General features: G+C 36.9%; 2 protein-coding genes across 7 annotated transcripts; both read right to left on the bottom strand.

The window, feature by feature from the left end:
• Positions 1-6,713: 6,713 nt before the first annotated feature.
• On the bottom strand, positions 6,714-8,816 carry LOC311084449 (uncharacterized protein). Of its 3 annotated transcripts, none has more exons than XM_084116472.1 (6): positions 8,745-8,816; positions 8,522-8,590; positions 8,002-8,343; positions 7,698-7,928; positions 7,030-7,354; positions 6,714-6,922 (listed from the first exon to the last, which is right to left on the bottom strand). In XM_084116472.1, the coding sequence occupies exons 2-6, from the start codon at positions 8,565-8,567 to the stop codon at positions 6,853-6,855; spliced, it is 1,014 nt and encodes a 337-aa protein (XP_083972598.1). In that variant the 5' UTR covers positions 8,568-8,590; positions 8,745-8,816; the 3' UTR covers positions 6,714-6,852. The 3 variants fall into 3 exon arrangements, with proteins under 3 accessions (XP_083972598.1, XP_083972597.1, XP_083972599.1); XM_084116471.1 differs by having other exon boundaries at positions 8,741-8,808; XM_084116473.1 differs by having other exon boundaries at positions 8,522-8,574; positions 8,741-8,793.
• Positions 8,817-11,496: 2,680 nt separating this feature from the next.
• Positions 11,497-19,080, bottom strand: LOC311084447 (sialoadhesin-like). 4 transcript variants are annotated; one of them, XM_084116464.1, is made up of 10 exons: positions 18,583-19,080; positions 15,391-15,500; positions 15,153-15,221; positions 14,645-15,001; positions 14,341-14,571; positions 12,711-13,037; positions 12,335-12,544; positions 12,159-12,249; positions 12,007-12,060; positions 11,497-11,914 (listed from the first exon to the last, which is right to left on the bottom strand). In XM_084116464.1, coding segments are annotated over exons 2-9 (1,338 nt in total). In that variant the 5' UTR covers positions 15,392-15,500; positions 18,583-19,080; the 3' UTR covers positions 11,497-11,914; positions 12,007-12,008. The 4 variants fall into 4 exon arrangements, with proteins under 4 accessions (XP_083972590.1, XP_083972591.1, XP_083972592.1 ...); XM_084116465.1 differs by having other exon boundaries at positions 15,395-15,500; XM_084116466.1 differs by lacking the exon at positions 14,341-14,571.
• Positions 19,081-19,848: the final 768 nt, after the last annotated feature.

Genomic DNA, 19,848 nt, shown 5'->3' with positions numbered 1-19,848 from the left:
ACATTTCATTGGTCAGATAAGTGTCAACAGGCATTTGAGCAGCTCAAGACATGTTTGTCGTCACCCCCCATTCTTAGTCATCCAAATCTGCAGCATCCTTTCACAGTATACACAGACGCTAGTGGCACGGGTTTAGGAGCTGTGTTAACACAAAGAAAAGAGCAAGGAATGGAAGAAGTTATAGCTTATGCAAGCCGAAGCTTAAACCCAGCAGAAACGAACTACTCCGTCACCGAGAAAGAATGTTTAGCAGTCATTTGGGCGTTAGAGAAGTGGCAACATTATCTTGAGTACAAAATGTTCACAGTTGTGACTGATCACTCAGCCCTTCAGTGGGTAATGTCCTCTACTAAAACCACTGGTCGTCTCATCCGATGGGCCCTGCGTTTACAAAAGTTTGACTTTGTCATCGAATACAGAAAAGGAAAACTAAATGCAGCGCCAGATGCCCTTTCCAGAGTGTCCAACTTACCTGCATGCACCTTGTTCACTAGCCTGAACAACGAAGTACACTTTCCCATTACTGCTATGGACCTGTGGGAAGAACAACATAAGGATCCGGAAATTCAAAAGATTTTCAAAGGAATAGCAGAGAACAAGCAAGCTACCCCTGAACAATTTGAGATTGTTGAAGACAAGTTGTATCTCAAAACGCAACTGGCCAAAGGACAAGTTCAGTACAGAATGTACTTGCCCTAAAAGCCTTATTCCTGAAGTTCTTCAGCATTACCATTCACATCCTCTGAGTGGACATGGAGGTATTTTTAAAACCTACAAACGTTTACAGGATGTTGTCTTCTGGCCTAAGATGTGGACAGATATCAAGAATTACGTTAAATGTTGTAAGAAATGTCAAACCTACAAATATGACAACCACAAACCTGCAGGCAAGTTACAAACTATCACCACCACACGTCCTATGGAAATGTTAGGAGTGGACATTATGGGGCCATTGCCCAGCAGCAGCCCACACCGTCACGAATACCTTCTAGTCTGTGTAGACTATTTCTCTCGGTGGGTTGAAATGTTCCCAATGCGTAAAGCAAATGCACAAAGCATTGCTCTGATTCTCCGCAAGGAAATTCTTACCCGTTGGGGTGTGCCAGACTTCATCTTGTCCGATCGAGGAACCCAATTCGTCTCATCACTTTTCAGAGAATTGTGTTCAAAATGGAACATTGCACAAAAATTAACGACAGCGTACCATCCACAAACGAACATGACGGAGAGAGTGAACCGCACCTTAAAATGTATGATTGCCTCTTACCTGGAGGAAAACCACAAAAAATGGGACCAGTACATACCTGAGCTTCGTTTTGCTGTTAACTCCGCATCCAAGAGAGTATTGGAATGTCACCTGCAGAATTACAACTAGGCCGAAAGCTCCAAGGTCCAATGGACAAGCTGCTCCGACCTCAGGGAAACAACCTCTCACCATGATTTGGAGTTATATGGTAAACAAAGACTCCAGGAAATTTTTCAAGAATCCTCAGATGAGGATACAGAATTCCGGGGATTTTAAAGCATATGACTCTCACAACCTTGTGGTTGTTTTTTTCCAGCGGGGGGGAATGTGACAATTTCGTGACGAACCTGCACCTTTTAATTACGATCACATGAATGAACTGAAGTGACCAATCAGGAGACAGACAAAGGATGACGCAGAAGGTATGAAAAGGAAGCGGTAAGGAAATGGAGCGGGGACGGTAAACGTAAAGACAGCAGGGGACTGACAACAGACAGTCATAGCACACGGTTCTCTTCATTCACTGCATGAATCTTTCGTCTGCTACTAAAGATCTGCGTGGAAGTGAACATTACTAGTAACGCTAATGAGTCAAATCAAGTCAAGTCCAAACGTGGAACTTTACCAAACACACACTGTTTCGAGTTGGTAGCCTACAGTCAACAGAGGGAACGAGCCAAAAAAGAAATTTAATCGCCGCATTTTTGGAACCTTCAGACACCAGCTGCCGAGCGTTGCCTGTTTTAAAGCCTTACCTCAGGTACTCACTCCAAATCCATTCCACTCAAGCCCGAAAGTCTCCTCTGTGGCGTTGTGCATTCACGTCAGTGATAAACGCACATAACGTCACACACACACACACACACACACAAACACAAACACAAACACACACACACACACACACACACACAAACGAACATTCACAATTACTCATTCTAACTCTTTCCAGATACGCTCAGAGCGAGCACTTTTCTTTTGTTCCTGTTTTGTATGATTATTTTTGAGCGGGACGATTTTTGCATATGGGTGTAAATGTGATATCTTGAGTTATATTTTGCAAATCATGGACTATTGATTACTGCGAGCCTACAACACTCGACCTACATCAAAGACATTGTGATTCGTTATTGTAACCTCTGTTGTGAGAAATGTTTTTTTTGTTTTTTGTTTTTTTTTGGTTTCGTAAAAGAATAATATAAATATTTACACTAAATCTTTCTTGTGGGATGTTTTGTGAAGAAGGTTAATGCTTATACAATTTGTGGTTGTGTAACTGGTGGCTTACGAGCTATCCTGGTATAAATTATTATGTGTGGTAGACCTTAATTCTACCTGGCGCCCGAATAATTTAAAAATCCTTTTGCAAGGGCGTGCCACCGTTACACTGTACTATCGTTTTGTTTGATTATGAAAACTGGGCAGTCATTGATAGGTTACTGTATATGACATCACTGTATCACTGATGTCACTGTTGATAGCTCTGACTGTTGCTAGGTGATGATCTCACAATGGAAGAACACAATGACATCATCACTCCACCAGCTCTGATGGACAGACAGCAGATGAACAGATGTGGAACATCAGATTCTGAGACAGACAAATAGAAAGACATAAAATACATTCACAGTGTTTATCAATGCATGTCTTATAGCAGATTCTCTATATACATCATTTCTCACCTTCACTTTTGTCTTCCATTTGATTTTAAGATTAGATGCATTCTGATGAAAAACCTGTTGAATCATAATTCACATTCTTATAATCATATACAGTAACAGTCATATACAGTAACTCCAAAATGTTAAATACCTTTTGACTAGTAACCAAAAGTCCAAATCATAGTCTCTGCTGCACCAAATTAACTGATATAAATACTAGTGTAGAACATTGCATAGAAATTGTGTCTATTCCTCGTTTAGTGCGATCAAATCATAAATCTACTGCAGGAACTAGGAAAAATCTAACTGTTATTAAAACAGAAAATGTTGCTATTAGTAAACAAAAACAATTTCTAAAGCTAGGTCTTTTAAACATTAGATCACTCACACCTAAGGCAGTTATTGTAAATGAAATAGTCACAGATAATAGCATCGATGTACTTTGCCTTACTGAAACCTGGCTTAAACCAAATGATTATTTCGGTCTAAATGAGTCTACTCCATCTGGATACTCCTATAAACACGAGCCCCGTCTGATTGGTCGTGGCGGCGGTATTGCAACAATCTATAGAGATTTTCTTAGTGTTACTCAGAAAATGGGTTATAAGTTTATTTCATTTGAAGTACTTGTACTAAATGTTACGCTCTTAGATGCTAAAAAAACATCCCTATTATCTTTAGCCTTGGCTACCGTATATAGACCGCCAGGGCCTTACGCTGATTTCCTAAAAGAATTTGCAGATTTTCTCTAAGACCTATTGGTCAATGTCGATAAAGCATTAATTGTTGGAGATTTTAACATACACGTAGATAATCAAAATGATGCGTTAGGGGCTGCGTTTATAGATTTATTAAACTCCTTTGGGGTTAAGCAAAACGTTACCGGACCAACTCATCGTTTTAATCATACACTCGATTTAATTATATCACATGGAACCGATCCAACCGATATAGATATCATTCCACAAAGTGATGATGTCACTGACCATTACATGGTCACTTGCATATTACGTACCCCTGTAATATATCATGCTGCGCCGCGTTATCGATTAGGCAGAACAATCCTTCCATCCACCATAGATAATTTTTCAAATTGCTTATCGGATCTGTCTCAGATGCTGCCTGAACCCAAACAAACAGATGAACTAGAGGAACTAACTAGCACTATGAGCACCATTCTCTCTGGAACACTGGATATTGTTGCACCTATTAGACTAAAAAAGGTCAGAGAGAAAATTAAAGCACCATGGTACAACAATACTACGCGTGTTCTAAAGAGAGAAACCCGTAATTTAGAGCGTAAATGGAAACAAACTAATTTAGAGGTTTTTAGAATCGCTTGGAAAGACAGTACGTCACGTTACAAAAAGACCCTAAAAGCGGCCAGGGCTGAGCACCTCCGCAAACTAATAGAAAATAACCAAAACAATCCTAGGTTTTTATTTAACACCGTGGCTAGACTAACAAATAAACAAGCGTCACCTGAACAAAATATTCCGTTACAGTTTAGTAGTAATGATTTCATGAATTTTTTCACTGAGAAAATAGAAAACATCAGAACCACAATTGTAAACGTTCAATCCTCAATCGTGCCTTATAACTCAGCCTCGATTATCACCCCGCAAGAACAATTACAGTGCTTTACAACTGTAGAACAAATAGAGTTAAATAAACTTATCACTTCCTCTAAAACAACAACATGTTTATTAGATCCCATACCAACTAAACTACTGAAAGAAGTGTTACCTATAGTGGAAGAGCCTCTCCTCAATATTATTAACTCATCTTTAACTTTAGGTCATGTTCCAAGAACATTTAAACTGGCAGTTATAAAACCACTCATTAAGAAACCACAATTAGACCCAAATAACCTAGCAAATTATAGACCCATTTCAAATCTTCCTTTTATGTCTAAAATACTAGAAAAAGTTGTGTCTGCCCAACTAGGCTCTTTCTTACAAGAAAATGACATCTATGAAAAGTTTCAGTCTGGATTCAGGCCGCACCATAGCACTGAAACTGCGCTCGTTAAAATCACAAATGATTTACTCTTAGCTTCTGACCAAGGCTGTATCTCAATACTAGTTTTACTTGATCTTAGTGCTGCGTTCGATACTATAGATCACACAATACTCTTAGATCGACTACAAAATTATACTGGTGTTCAAGGACAAGCATTAAGCTGGTTCAGATCATACTTATCTGACCGCTACCATTTTGTCTATTTAAATGGAGAAAAATCGATCATAACTCCAGTAAACTATGGAGTGCCGCAGGGATCTGTGTTAGGCCCTCTATTATTCTCAATATATATGATGCCACTTGGAAATATTATAAGGAAACATGGAATTAGTTTCCATTGTTATGCTGATGACACTCAAATATATATTTCATCACGGCCGGATGAAAACGCTAAATTATCCAAATTGACAGAGTGTGTTAAAGATATAAAAGATTGGATGACGCGCAATTTTGTTTTATTAAATCCAGACAAGACAGAGGTAATACTTATCGGTTCAAAAAACCACCCACAAAACCTCTCACAATACAACTTTAACATAGTAGGATGTCCTGTTACTTTATCATCTACAGTAAAAGACCTGGGTGTTATACTTGACTGCAACCTGTCTTTTGAAAATCATATTTCATATGTTACAAAAACATCCTTTTTCCACCTTAGAAACATTGCTAAGCTACGTAATATGCTATCTGTTTCTGATGCAGAAAAGTTAGTTCATGCATTCATGACCTCGAGTCTAGATTACTGTAATGCTTTATTAGCTGGTTGTCCTGCATCCTCAATAAACAAGCTACAGTTAGTCCAAAATGCAGCCGCTAGAGTTCTTACTAGATCAAGAAAATTTGACCATATAACACCAATTTTATCATCACTGCATTGGTTACCTATAAAGTTCCGTATTAATTACAAGGTATTGCTACTGACTTATAAAGCCCTAAACGGCTTAGCTCCAGTCTATTTAACGGATCTTCTATCGCCCTATAATCCATCGCGCTCTTTAAGATCACTAAATTCAAGGCTTTTGGTCATACCTAGGATATCCAGATCCACCAAAGGAGGGAGAGCATTTTCACATTTAGCTCCAAAACTCTGGAATAGCCTTCCTGATACTGTTCGTTGCTCAGACTCGCTCTCCCAGTTTAAAACTAGATTAAAGACGCATCTCTTCAGCCAGGCATTTATGTAATATTTTTAATCTTACAGTTAAATCCGGTCTCTAGTTCATAAATGCCAGAGGAGAACTGGCCCCCGACTGAGCCTGGGTTCTCCCAAGGTTTTTTTTTTCTCCATTAGGTCACCTGATGGAGTTTTTCGGTTCCTTGCCACTGTTTTACTGCTTGCTCAGTTGGGGATATTTGGGGATATTTAATTTAATTAATCAATCAACAATACTATTGATCAGCATTACCAAACGTGGACGTTTTACACTAGAAACAAACACTGATGTACTATTTTATTTAATACTGTGAAGCTGCTTTGATACAATCTGTATTGTGAAAAGCGCTATATAAATAAAGTTGACTTGACTTGACTTATATTTATTATACTTATTCACTTAATTGTATTCACTGTTCATCATTCAATTGTGAATTTCACTGGATGTTTTACTCACCACATCCACAGAGCCGCTATAATGAGAAACTGAGGTAAAAACACCAGCAGAATGACTGTATAATGGCTGAACACTGTGCTGTCCACTGGATCTTCACAACACAAAGAAGTGAATCATGACTATCAGAGAAACAATCATTTCAGACTAAAGCACACGTATCATGAGAGATGTGTCACCTTCTACAGCACAGGAATACTCTTGAAGCTCTTCATTGCTGACTGAGTCCAGGTACAGCTTGTTGGCTTTAGTGAATCCATCCGTTACCTGCCGTCCGTTCTTGTACCAGATGTAAGTATGTTTGTTGTTCAGAGTGCATTTAGTTGAACAGCTTAATATCACTTCTTGTCCCTCTGATATAATGTTTGGGCTGCTTATCACCTGCGTATCTGAAGAAAGCACACACACATACACACAAAGGCATATTAGAAATTATACAGGAAACATTTTGAACTCTATAATGTTTAAACTCTTTGAATTTTGCATAAGCAGTTACCTGTAACAGTTAGAATGACTCCAGGTGATCGAGTATTTTCCTTCTGTCCTGTCAGTGATGATCCTGAACTGATATTCTCCAGAGTCGTTCATCTTGAGCTCTTTGATTCTCAGTGTGTTTCCCTCATACTCCACACGACCAGCGAACTGATGCTCCTCACGCAGATCCGTGTAGTGACCAGGAGGACCGTAATGCCAGAATGTTTTATTTACAGTATAACCAGAGGGATGTGAGTATGTGCTGGAAATATCTACTGTTGAGCCCATCAAAGCACAGACTCTTCTAGAGGAGTAAGACACATCCCAGCAGCCACTCTTAGAAATACCTGAAAGAGACACAGAGTCCTGCTGTGAAAGTCATAATTAAGGCTTTATTAAGGCTTGATCACAAGAAGATGAATGTTTGTCACAAATTCAAGAAAAACATCATGCAAACAGATGAGGGGTCAAGTGCAAAGTCTGCAAGTGTGGGTATTGGGACAGACCCAAATGTCTCAAATGCACATTTTGATTTGAACAGACAAATTGCATGAGAAAATCGCAAAGAATTTTCATAATGAACAATCATCTTGATATGAAAAAACCTTTAAACGTGTCCACATAGACTCATGTATGAACACTGATATTATATGTGTGTTTATTAATAAGCATATTAAGTGTCACACTCACACACAGGAGAGGAGGAATTCTTAAGATCTGCAGTAAGAAAACAGGCGTAACTGCCATCAGCTTCGTTGGGTCGAACAGAAATGCTTCTGGAATTAATATTTATATATTGTCCATTTTTTTTCCAGAAGTAATTCTGCGGTCTGGACGTCAAATTACAGGAAGAATCACAGGTCAGTTTTACTCTCTGATCGCTCTGGTCTGTAGATTCAGGATTCATCCTCACTTGTAGGTCTAAATTAAAATAAAGAATTACAAAATAATTGATCCCATTACAAATGAAAACTCAAATGAGACTCAGTTTCACCTGTGACTGTTAGATTGACGGCGGCTGAGCTGAGACGTTTAACTCCGTCCTTCATGATGAACATGAGCTGATATTCTCCAGAGTCTCTCTCTCTCAGGTCTGATATTGTGAGAGTTGAATAGTCGTTTATGAACTCCTGCTTCACCCGTCCTGAGTAGTCCGAGTCTAAAGTCAAATCTTCAGGTTCATCACTCTTTCTCCAGTTTGAACTCTGTTTCCGGCTGAACCAGAACACAGTTTTGATGTTGGTGTTGGAATGAGAACATCTCAGCTGCACAGGGCTTTCACTCAGAGCACAAACATCTTCACGGGTCACCGAGAGGCAGTCCAGTGTTAGAGAACCTGATGAAAAAGGTAACACTTAGACCAAAGATTTTGATGAAGGAAAGATCCTCATATGACAAACCACATGACAGCAGTGAGGCAACTCTCCTTCATGTCTAAAATGTCTAAAGTATATTGATATTTTAATTTTGATAAGACATTGATACACTACAATCCATTAACACAATAATCTTACCCGAGATGTGTATAAGTAGGATCAGTGATATGAGTCTGAAGTCCATGCTTAAACTTTGAAAATAATTCACTTGTTTGTCCAGAATAAAAAAAAAATGTGGAGAGAGAGGCACACAATAATTTCAAATCATTTATCTCAATAACTCCTACATGAATTGTATTTGTTGAACATGGTTAAGACAATTTTCTTGAAACAAATTGAAATGATTGATTCACATACTTACATGTTGCAGATTTCTCCAGCTATGAAGAAGTTGTGTGCCGTTGCAAAAGTGCTGTCAGCGTCTGAAGTTGACCAGGCGAACAGATGATAATATTTCCTTCCTTTTTCTGAAGCAGAAAAAACCTCTTTACCCATTTGTTGTTGGGCAGCGACAGTTAACTCTCCACTACATGAGCATCTTCATGTTTTGTAGCTTCAAGTTCACTTTTAGGCTTTACGCTTCCCAAATGTTACATTACGTTTTCAAGTTAATTCACTGATTTAATGACACGTCATGTGATGAAACTATTAATTCACAAACATACAGTTTTGGAGGAGTCGCACCACATGACATTTTACAACCTAAAATAATCTTCCTTTGTCATAAACAGATCAAAGTTTCTGATATTTAGACATCGGTAGATATTTTATTAAAATCTGTTGACTTTAGCAAGCCTTGTTGCATTATACGGTATACGCCAACGGTGATAGTTCAGAAATGGGAAAAAGCACTTTACATTTTTTTCCCAAAGTTTGCATACCTGTAACTCAAGAATTATTAAAGATATTGCAATAGTGCCGTCAATTGACTAAAAATATGAACTAATTCATTGCAAACTTTTCTGTTATTAACATTAAAGTTTTTTAATATATTTTTATATTGCAATACTTACACATTGAATTTCATAAACAACATAAAGACTGTATATTTTAAATATTTGATTAATGGCATCTTTTTACTAAGCACTTGTCAGGGATATCTGGTTATGTTTATTCTTAGTTTTCACCACATGGACTCTGTTTAGTCCATGTTTGTTCCATGTTCCATTGTTCCTGGTCCATCCTGCAAGAAACTGTTTACTCAAGTTAAGTCATTCCAGTGCCTGATTGACACTCTGTGATATTACCTGTGTTTCCTGAGAATCCTCTTAAAAGTCCTGTGAACTGTCGTCCTGTTGCCTGTGCTTCAGTGTGGTGTGACAGGGATCTCAATGTGGCTCCATGAGTAAATTGTTAAATTGTAGACTTTATCAGAGGTCAAAAACCAATGTGGGTCACTTTGCATACTGTTGAGACTTTTTTCTTTTAAAGAGGAATATCGGAAAAGACATATATAATGTTGAAATTAAAAAATAGATATCTCGTTTCCCTCTATTGAAAGAATTGCATAGATTTGTAAAAATACAAAAATCATGCTGCAATCTTTATAAAGTCATTGTCCTCCTCATGTAATTTAGCTCCAAATCTCAGGTGAAATCTTTCATTTTGACCCCATTCCAAAAAATAGTTGATAACTCTGAAAATATTCATCTAGGACATAGTATAGTTTGGCTTTCATCACTATTTATGTCTTCAGAAAACATATTAACAAAATCAAAAATTTTAGCCAGGGAAGTTTCTGAAATCTGGTTGATTTGACACAGAACGACCCAGCAGTTTTGATTATAGTATTTTGTTTATTAGTATGTTCTATATTATCTTTTCAAGAATTTTAGGCATTTTCTTCATTATAATATCAGGGCAGTTAATATCATTTCAAAAAAAATATTTTCAGAAATTAAAAACAAATAATTATAGTGTAAATGATTACACAATACAACCAGATAGATAGGCAGTTTATGTACCTTTACATAAATGTTTTGCCATTCGGGTGCATGATTGAAGATTGCCAGTCTAATATAATTGGAAAACTAGTTGATCTGACTGTCCAAAATTTGATGCATATATGCACTGTAAATCAGTTAACAAATACCAGACTTAATCTAAAACCTCAATGGTGTCTTGCACACTTAAGTTATTAAAGGGATAGTTTACACAAAAATTTAAATTCTGTAATTGACTCACCCTCACGTCGTTCCAAACCCGTAAGGCTTTTGTACATCTTCGGAACACAAATTAAGTTATTTTTAATGAAATCTGAGATATTTCTGTCCCTCCATTGACAACCTTGGCAACTACCACTTGTGTGCGTTGATCAATGTTTATATGAATAAAAGCCTAAATTAAGTCTGTTCATCATATATAGTGATCGTGTCTCTTCAGAAAATTTGAACTAAACTGCTCTATTCAAATGGGTTAGTTTATGATCTCTTTATGAACTTTTTGAATGGACAAAATCTCTCAGATTTCCTCAAAAAGATCTTCATTTGTGTTCCAAAGATGAACTAAAGTCTTACGGGGTTCGGAAAATTTTTTTGGGGTGAATTTAACCCTTTAAAAGTGATCACTTAATATCAATCTTAAGCCTTAAAGGACCGTCTTATGACCAGTATTTAAGAAATTGTCTTATAAGAAATGAATTCTAAGAAACATAGATTTTTGTTACTTTAATTTTGTATTTTGCTCAGGTAATGCCAGGCTACAAAGAGATTATGTTGTATACCAGAATGTAATGTTTTCCCCAAAAATGAAGCTTACACCTTCTACTATTACTTTACTAGTCCAGATAGTGTTTGTTATATTTTGTTTATTTGACTGCTGATGCTACTGTTTTCTTTGTGTAGACCAAAGATGTTGCAATGTTTTTGATTTGAGTAAATGTTTCTCTAAAGCAAAAATTAGACCGTTTAAAAGAACAGGGAAACTAAAATAGTCAAGTGAATACTGAATAGTTGATATGTCACTGAGTCTGGACCTTCAATGTGTTTTCATGCCATTAACAGACTTTAAACAAATATTGACACCCCACGTCACAGCCAGCTTACCACAGATATTAAAAAGTAGAATTAAGTAGAATACAAATCCTGGTTAATAAACAATCTGTCCACTTATTTAATTGTTTTATTGATTTTGTTGTGCATCATTACTGCGGTTACAGTTCATCCATTGAAATATAAAATATGAAAGTGTGCACTAAAACATAAAGATTCATAAGTTATAGATAAACAGAACATAAATTGACACCACTTCATTAAAGTGTATCCTTAAAGGATATTTAAAGAATAAAAAGTTTCTTAAATTAAGCATAAGGAGGAAAAAAATAAATAAACCTGTACTATCGTTTTGTTTGATTATGAAAACTGGGCAGTCATTGATAGGTTACTGTATATGACATCACTGTATCACTGTGTCACTGTTGATAGTTCTGACTGTTGCTAGGTGATGATCTCACAATGGAAGAACACAATGACATCATCACTCCACCAGATCTGATGGACAGACAGCAGATGAACAGATGTGGAACATCAGATTCTGAGACAGACAAATAGAAAGACATTAAATACATTCACAGTGTTTATCAATGCATGTCTTATAGCAGATTCTTTATATACATCATTTCTCACCTTCACTTTTGTCTTCCATTTGATTTTAAGATTAGATGCATTCTGATGAAAAACCTGTTGAATCATAATTCACATTCTTATAATCTGAATTAATTTCATTATATTCACTGTTCATCATTCAATTGTGAATTTCACTGGATGTTTTTACTCACCACATCCACAGAGCCGCTATTATGAGAAACTGAGGTAAAAACACCAGCAGAATGACTGTATAATGGCTGAACACTGTGCTGTCCACTGGATCTTCACAACACAAAGAAGTGAATCATGACTATCAGAGAAACAATCATTTCAGACTAAAGCACACGTATCATGAGAGATGTGTCACCTTCTACAGCACAGGAATACTCTTGAAGCTCTTCATTGCTGACTGAGTCCAGGTACAGCTTGTTGGCTTTAGTGAATCCATCCGTTACCAGCCGTCCGTTCTTGTACCAGATGTAAGTATGTTTGTTGTTCAGAGTGCATTTAGTTGAACAGCTTAATATCACTTCTTGTCCCTCTGATATAATGTTTGGGCTGCTTATCACCTGCGTATCTGAAAAACAGAGTTGAAGTAAGATGAAATGTTAGGGCCTATCATTACAACAAGTCATGTAAAAAAAATTATTTATTTTTTATTTATTTTTTTACAATAGTTTTGGCTTGTGAAAAGCTTTAAAAGTGGCATTAAAATGTTGATCAAATCCATCATGATCAGTTACCTGTAACAGTTAGAATGACTCCAGGTGATCCAGAGTATATTCCTTCTGTCCTGTCAGTGATGATCCTGAACTGATATTCTCCAGAGTCGTTCATCTTGAGCTCTTTGATTCTCAGTGTGTTTCCCTCATACTCCACACGACCAGCGAACTGATGCTCCTCACGCAGATCCTTGAAGTGACCAGGCTTAAAGTAATGCCAGAATGTTTTACTTACAGTATAACCAGAGGGATGTGAGTATGTGCTGGAAATATCTACTGTTGAGCCCATCAAAGCACAGACTCTTCTAGAGGAGTAAGACACATCCCAGCAGCCGCTCTTAGAAATACCTGAAAGAGACACAGAGTCCTGTTGTGAAAGTCATAATTAAGGCTTTATTAAGGCTTGATCACAACAAGATGAATGTTTGCCACAAATTCAGGAAAAGTCACACAAACAGATGAGGGGTCAAGTGCAAATTCTGTAAGTGTGGGTATTGGGACAGACCCCATGTGTCAGGATTCAAATAGGGGAGACCCAGACACAGACTGAGCAAGGGAGTGATATTTATTAATAAACGACAGTACAAGAGAGTGTGAGGCAGGAACAGTCCAAACAGAAGGGTCAACAGGATACAACGACAGGACAGCTGTGGGTGACTGCTGGAACCAACTCCAGAGGACAACAGGTCGAAGAACTGCTGAGGACGTGACCAGGCCAGGCAGATGGTTGTGGTGAAGACAGGGCAAGGAACCATGAAGCAGAGAACTTATACTTGCTGCACACAGACCCTAAACCAGTCTAACTGTCAGGCAGAAGGAACCAGCACACAAGACAAGACTCAAGAGATAACAAAAACAAGACCAAAATAAAAACTGTCAAGAACTAGAACACAAGAAAACAATAAGAAACTAAATATAACTGGAGCTATAGCAAAGGGAAAATAAAATGTTATAAATTAATAACTGGAACTAGTAAACAAAGAAATGAAACAAGACTGCAACCTTGAAGGCAAGCTAAAGAGAAGATAATTAAAATATTATTTAATAAAAGCAAAAACAAGAGATGAAATAAAGCTTGGGAGAACTAGAGCAAAATAAAGACTAGGACTCGACTAAAAATCAGCAACAAAGAAAAGAATATCCATCAAAAAAAAATAATACAAAGGTAGACCTGACAGAAACACTAACTGTAGTACTGACTGACATGATGAGCAATAACACACGCACATAACAAACCAGCAAACACATGAGGGAAAGAGGCACAGTATAAAGGGAAAAGCACATGAGGATCAGGTGAAAACAATCAAGCTAGACAAGGACTAAACAAGGGAGCATGGTAACGGGAAACAAGGAGGCGAAACAAGAAGAGCACATGGCAAACACAAACAAAGACAAAGCCATGTGCTTACACACAACACAAACATAGAGACATGAAACAAAGACAACACAGACAAGGCTTCCAGGGCAGAACCCTGACACCATGTACACTTTGATTTGAACAGACAAATTGCATGAGAAAATTGCAAAGAATTTTCATAATGAACAATCATCTTGATATGAAAAAAACTTTAAACGTGTCCACATACACTCATGTATGAACACTGATATTATATGAGTGCTTATTAATAAACATATCAAGTGTCACACTCACACACAGGAGAGGAGGAATTCTTATGATCTGCAGTAAGAAAACAGGCGTAACTGCCATCAGCTTCGTTGGGTGGAACAGAAATGCTTCTGGAATTAATATTTAAATATTGTCCATTTTTTTTCCAGAAGTAATTATGCGGTCTGGACGTCAAATCACAGGAAAAATCACAGGTCAAATTTACTCTCTGATTGCTCGGGTCTGTAGATTCAGGATTCATCCTCACTTGCAGGTCTAAATTAAAATAAAGAATTACAAAATAATTGATCCCATTACAAATGAAAACTCAAATGAGACTCAGTTTCACCTGTGACTGTTAGATTGAAGGCGGCTGAGCTGAGACGTTTAACTCCGTCCTTCATGATGAACATGAGCTGATATTCTCCAGAGTCTCTCTTTCTCAGGTCTGATATTGTGAGAGTTGAATAGTCGTTTCTGAACTCCTGCTTCACCCGTCCTGAGTAGTCCGAGTCTAAAGTCAAATCTTCAGGTTCATCACTCTTTCTCCAGTTTGAACTCTGTTTCCGGCTGAACCAGAACACAGTTTTGATGTTGGTGTTGGAATGAGAACATCTCAGCTGCACAGGGCTTTCGCTCAGAGCACAAACATCTTCACGGGTCACCGAGAGGCAGTCCAGTGTTAGAGAACCTGATGAAAGCTTTCCTGGGGAAAGATCCTCATATGACAAACCACATGACAGCAGAGAGGCAACTCTCCTTCATGTCTAAAATGTCTAAAATGTCTAAAGTATATTGATAATGCTAATTTTGATAAGACATTTCTACACTACAATCCATTAACACAATAATCTTACCCGAGATGTGTATAAGTAGGATCAGTGATATGAGTCTGAAGTCCATGCTTAAACTTTGAAAATAATTCACTTGTTTGTCCAGAATAAAAAAAAAAAAAATGTGGAGAGAGAGGCACACAATAATTTAAAATCATTTATCTCAATAACTCCTTAATGAATTGTATTTGTTAGAACATGGTTAAGGAAATGTCAATTTAACAATTTTCTTAAAACAAATTGAAATGATTGATTCACATACTTACATGTTGCAGATTTCTCCACCTATGAAGAAGTTGTGTGCTGTTGCAAAAGTGCTGTCAGCGTCTGAAGTTGACCAGGCGAACAGATGATGGTATTTCCTTCCTTTTTCTGAAGAAGAAAAAACCTCTTTACCCACTTGTTGTTGGTGTAAAGACCACCCATTGGCCCAATGATGAAAATCCAACGGTGTGGGCGAAGGGATAATGTGTGTATGTCTTTTCAGCGCTCCAGTGAAGTTCACTTAATTTATTAGAATTTAGTTTCAATATTACTTTAGCTCTACGCTTAATCTGACTCCAATTTCACATGATAATCAAATTTAGATTGTGTTTCTTATTAGAAAATAATCATAAATATTGATTATGATTTAATTTAGATCTTTGATTATTCTGAGTATCCATATTTTCAATTATTCTTTCATTATGGACCCAATGCCGCACAGAGTCACACACCCCGGGTTTAAATGGATCTCACGGACACAAACTTGTAGTAGTTGATATAGGGGACCATGTGTCACTTTTGATTTATGACCCTTGATTTATGGTTAATGTTTATGTTGTTAATGTAATGTTTTTGTTATGTTGGCATGTTTATTACCGGATATGTCCAAATATGGGGGTTTTATGATGCCCCTATGGTATGTGAAATTTGACCCATGTGTGGTTCCCATTGGTTTATGTGTGTGTGTTTTATGCAACCCTGTATCACATGAAATACATTCTGAGGAAACTATTTTGCAAATCGCAATTACGTTACATGCCAACATATAAGCAGTGCTATTACGTTGGTCCTTAACCTAATATAAGCAGTGCTATTACGTTGGTCCTTAACCTAATATAGCCAATCTATTGCAGTGCTATTACGTTTGTCCTGAACATAATACATCCAAAGCAGGTTTCTTTTCACACGCAGCAGCTAATGCTGTTCATTTTGTTTAAATTATTTACTCCCTTTTTTCTCATTGGGCTACAAAATATTATCTATGCCAGGGCGAGTCAAATGGCGGCACCCAGATCATTTTTATCTGGCCCTCCAACTGGTTTTTGATGTTTAAAACCCCTCGCAATCTGATATCAAAGTCCCCGCAAAGGTTTAGCGCGTTCAGCGGTGAGTTTAACAACGCACGTGATCACTCAGTGGTGAGTTTAACAACGCAGCGGTGAATTTAACAACACTCAACTGCAGTTACCTGGAGTTAACGGCAGTTACCTGCAGTTAACGGCATTCAGAGGTGAGTTTGACCAAAGCAACCCTCAACTGCAGGCAAAACGACATTAAAAGGTGAGTTTAACAACGCTCTAAGACGCTTGCAAGTAATTGCAGTTTTAGCGTTTTCTTGTCATAGACACTGCTTTAAGAAGCTGGATAACGTATTTTTATCGGAGGTTTGATTAAAAACTGTTGAGTCAGGACAATAAGTTGTGTTTAGAAACTTTAGATTTGTAAGGTGGCCATTTCTTATGACGATAAATTATAGAAGAAATTATAAAAATATAGCTTTCTGCACATTTGGTGCAGAAAGCTATATTTTTATAATTTCTTCAATCATTTATCGAGAAGAGAAGCTGTTTAATCAACATTTATTCACGAGATCATATGTATTTTTATGTATTTTTTTTAATGTTATTATTTCGGTCTTATTGCCAGGGAAGCTGGATTGCTTTGCTGTTTATTGATATTTTTAAAATTATATTTTATCAGTAGGAAATCGCGCTGAAGAAGTCTCATTCCGAACCCTTTGCGATATTCGGCATCAGTTCACGTGTGTCAGATGTTGGTAAGTAAATACCTAAATACGCTGTCCTAATAATGTGTGATATAATGTCTTTTCTGTTTGTCAATATTAATCTGCCATTATATCTGCCATCTCCACGGAGACTTTGCGTTTCATTGCTTTCTAATTCAAAACAGGGTGATTAACACTGCCTGTCACGTGACGTGCATAGGCCTAGATAATCATATCAGATTAAAAATAGTACAATTAGTTCCAAAGTTGTATTTGTAGTAGAATCACAGTAAAAACAACACTTACCATGCTTTTACCACAGTAACATTAGTTTTACTGTGATAAGTGTAGTAAAAAGACAGTAATCACAAAACTTGCCATGCTTTTACCACACTATTTGTAGTTTTAATGTGGTACTTATTGTAAATGCACAGTAACCACAACACTTACCATGCTTTTACCACAGTAACCATAGTTTTACTGTGATTTGTTTAGTAAAGGACAGTAATCACAAAACTTACCATGCTTTTACCTCAGTATTGATATATAAGTGATATTTGTTGTAAATGCATATTAACCACAACACTTGCCATGCTTGTAAGGCTTTATAATGTAACATCCAATATTTGTAAGGTATATCAGTACTTTTTCCTTTAAATAATCCTATATATTATACATAATGATATTTTCTTTTCTCTTTTTTCAGCTGAAAAGACCAAAAGGGCCTTTCGGACCATTATTGTTGGAGGAGAAGTAAACGGAGGAGACGGACAGCTGCAAAGGCAAATATTCGCAATGGTATGTATCTGTTGGTTTTAACCCTAAATCAAACATTTTATCAAGCATTTGTTGTTTCTTAAAACTTTTCTCACAAAACCCATAGCCCAATCAGTACAAACATAGACTGAAAGTCTTAATAATTCACAAGATTTAACAAGTTGTCAAATTCGTACGATACTCGTACATATTTGTATACTCGTACACAATCCTGCAGCTTTTACTCTTAGTGCTGTCATTGGCTACTGCCTCAATTCCTGTACATATTTATCGCGATATTTGTAAATCAGTTGCGCCACTTCTTGGAAAGTTGTCGGATGTCACACACACTGTCAGAAAGTTTATATTAATTGCAAATTGGTCCCCGTCTGTTTATGTTCCAGTGATACATGATGTCTCTCCACACCTCATAACCTACCTCTGTTTGCAAGAGTGGAAAAGCTTATCTGACTTGTCACATGACATCAGATACTCGATTATTTTGTCATAATCAGATCAGTTACACTGCTGATAACTGTCCCGTTTGCATGTAAATCATTTTCATGATTATTGCTTGCTATTAAAGACATACTTTTATTCATAGAAATGCCCACATTTCAGTGAACTTAATACATAAAAATGCTTTTAACATTTAATTATGCAACACTCTTTACAGAAAACATATCCCACAGTTATGGATAAACTCACAACGTCATCAAGTGCCGTGCTGGGCACATTGGGCAACAAGTGTCCTCCAACGTATTCAATCCGTGGCCAAGTTCTCCACATCTTCCCATGGGACACTGACATTCTTCAGATCTTCGTGAAACATCTGTCTCCGTGTCTTCCTTGGTCTTCCCTGTCTCCTGCATCCTCCTGGCGGTGTCCTCTTCATCACTGTCTTTGGGTGTTGTTGTTTGGGCATGCGTAGGATGTGTCCAGCGAAGTGCACCCTTTGCTTTGTCACAGTTTCTGAAAGTCTTCATGTGGAGTCCCACTCCTCCTCTCTTTGATATATGCAGAACCAATATTGAAAATAGTGATTTATCTTTTTCCATATTGTTAAAGCATTTTGTTTTCTCTTTCAGCTTCATAAACTGTACTTGATTTCTGCCTAATGCCTTTATAAAAAAGGGTCAGTGCTCATCAGGTGTTTTGCTAAAGGACATATTCATTGCATAGTTACAATAAAAGTGACCAAATAATCACAAGGATATAGAATGAAAGTTGAGATTGTAAAATGTTGTGCTTATGTTTTTGCCTATTTGTTCTTTAAAGCAAAGAAACAAATGTATGTTCACATAACAAAGTTGAATCTTATCTCTTGGTTAGTAAATATATAACTTCATCATAGCAATTTTTTAACGTTAATGTATGTGTCACTATAATAGATTGTAGATAATTGATTTTTATACTTTTGTGCTGTAGTTTTGGCGCTACATTTGTCTTTAAACAGTTTGACATTAAATATTGGAATAAGCTTTCAAAATGGTGTACATTCATTGTGCTTTTGCTACATTTATTTGAATATAATTGATATACCTTTAATATACTATACATACACTGTAAATGTTAGAAGCACTTTAGTACATGTAATTATTTTTAATTAAAATACTGCAAAACTACCCCTGCTGTAGGACATTGCTTAGAAAAAAGTTTCCCTTTCAAATGTATTTATGCATCAGTCTAAGCAAATTTGTGTCATTGATCATGTGAACTCGTTTTTGGATGGTAACCACACAAAGGAGTCATTTGTTTTTAAATATGAGTTTTATAAATTAATTAGAAGGAATGCATGTTTAACAGCCTAAATATAAAATATTTATGGTATCTATTCCTGCAGGCGGAACCAGAAGAGATCTGTCATCATTTACCATAAATGGGCATGTAAGTGTGACGCATCTGTTCAGCTGGGTTTATATTGGCTGTGACTTTATCGCAGAACTGGCTGTGATTGGACAATCGTTTAACCCA

This window comes from Abramis brama (genome assembly GCF_963993115.1).
Source record: "Abramis brama genome assembly, chromosome: 6".
NCBI lineage: Eukaryota > Metazoa > Chordata > Actinopteri > Cypriniformes > Leuciscidae > Abramis > Abramis brama.
Note: the sequence above shows the minus strand (reverse complement) of the source record. Positions and strands in the feature narration are given on the sequence as shown.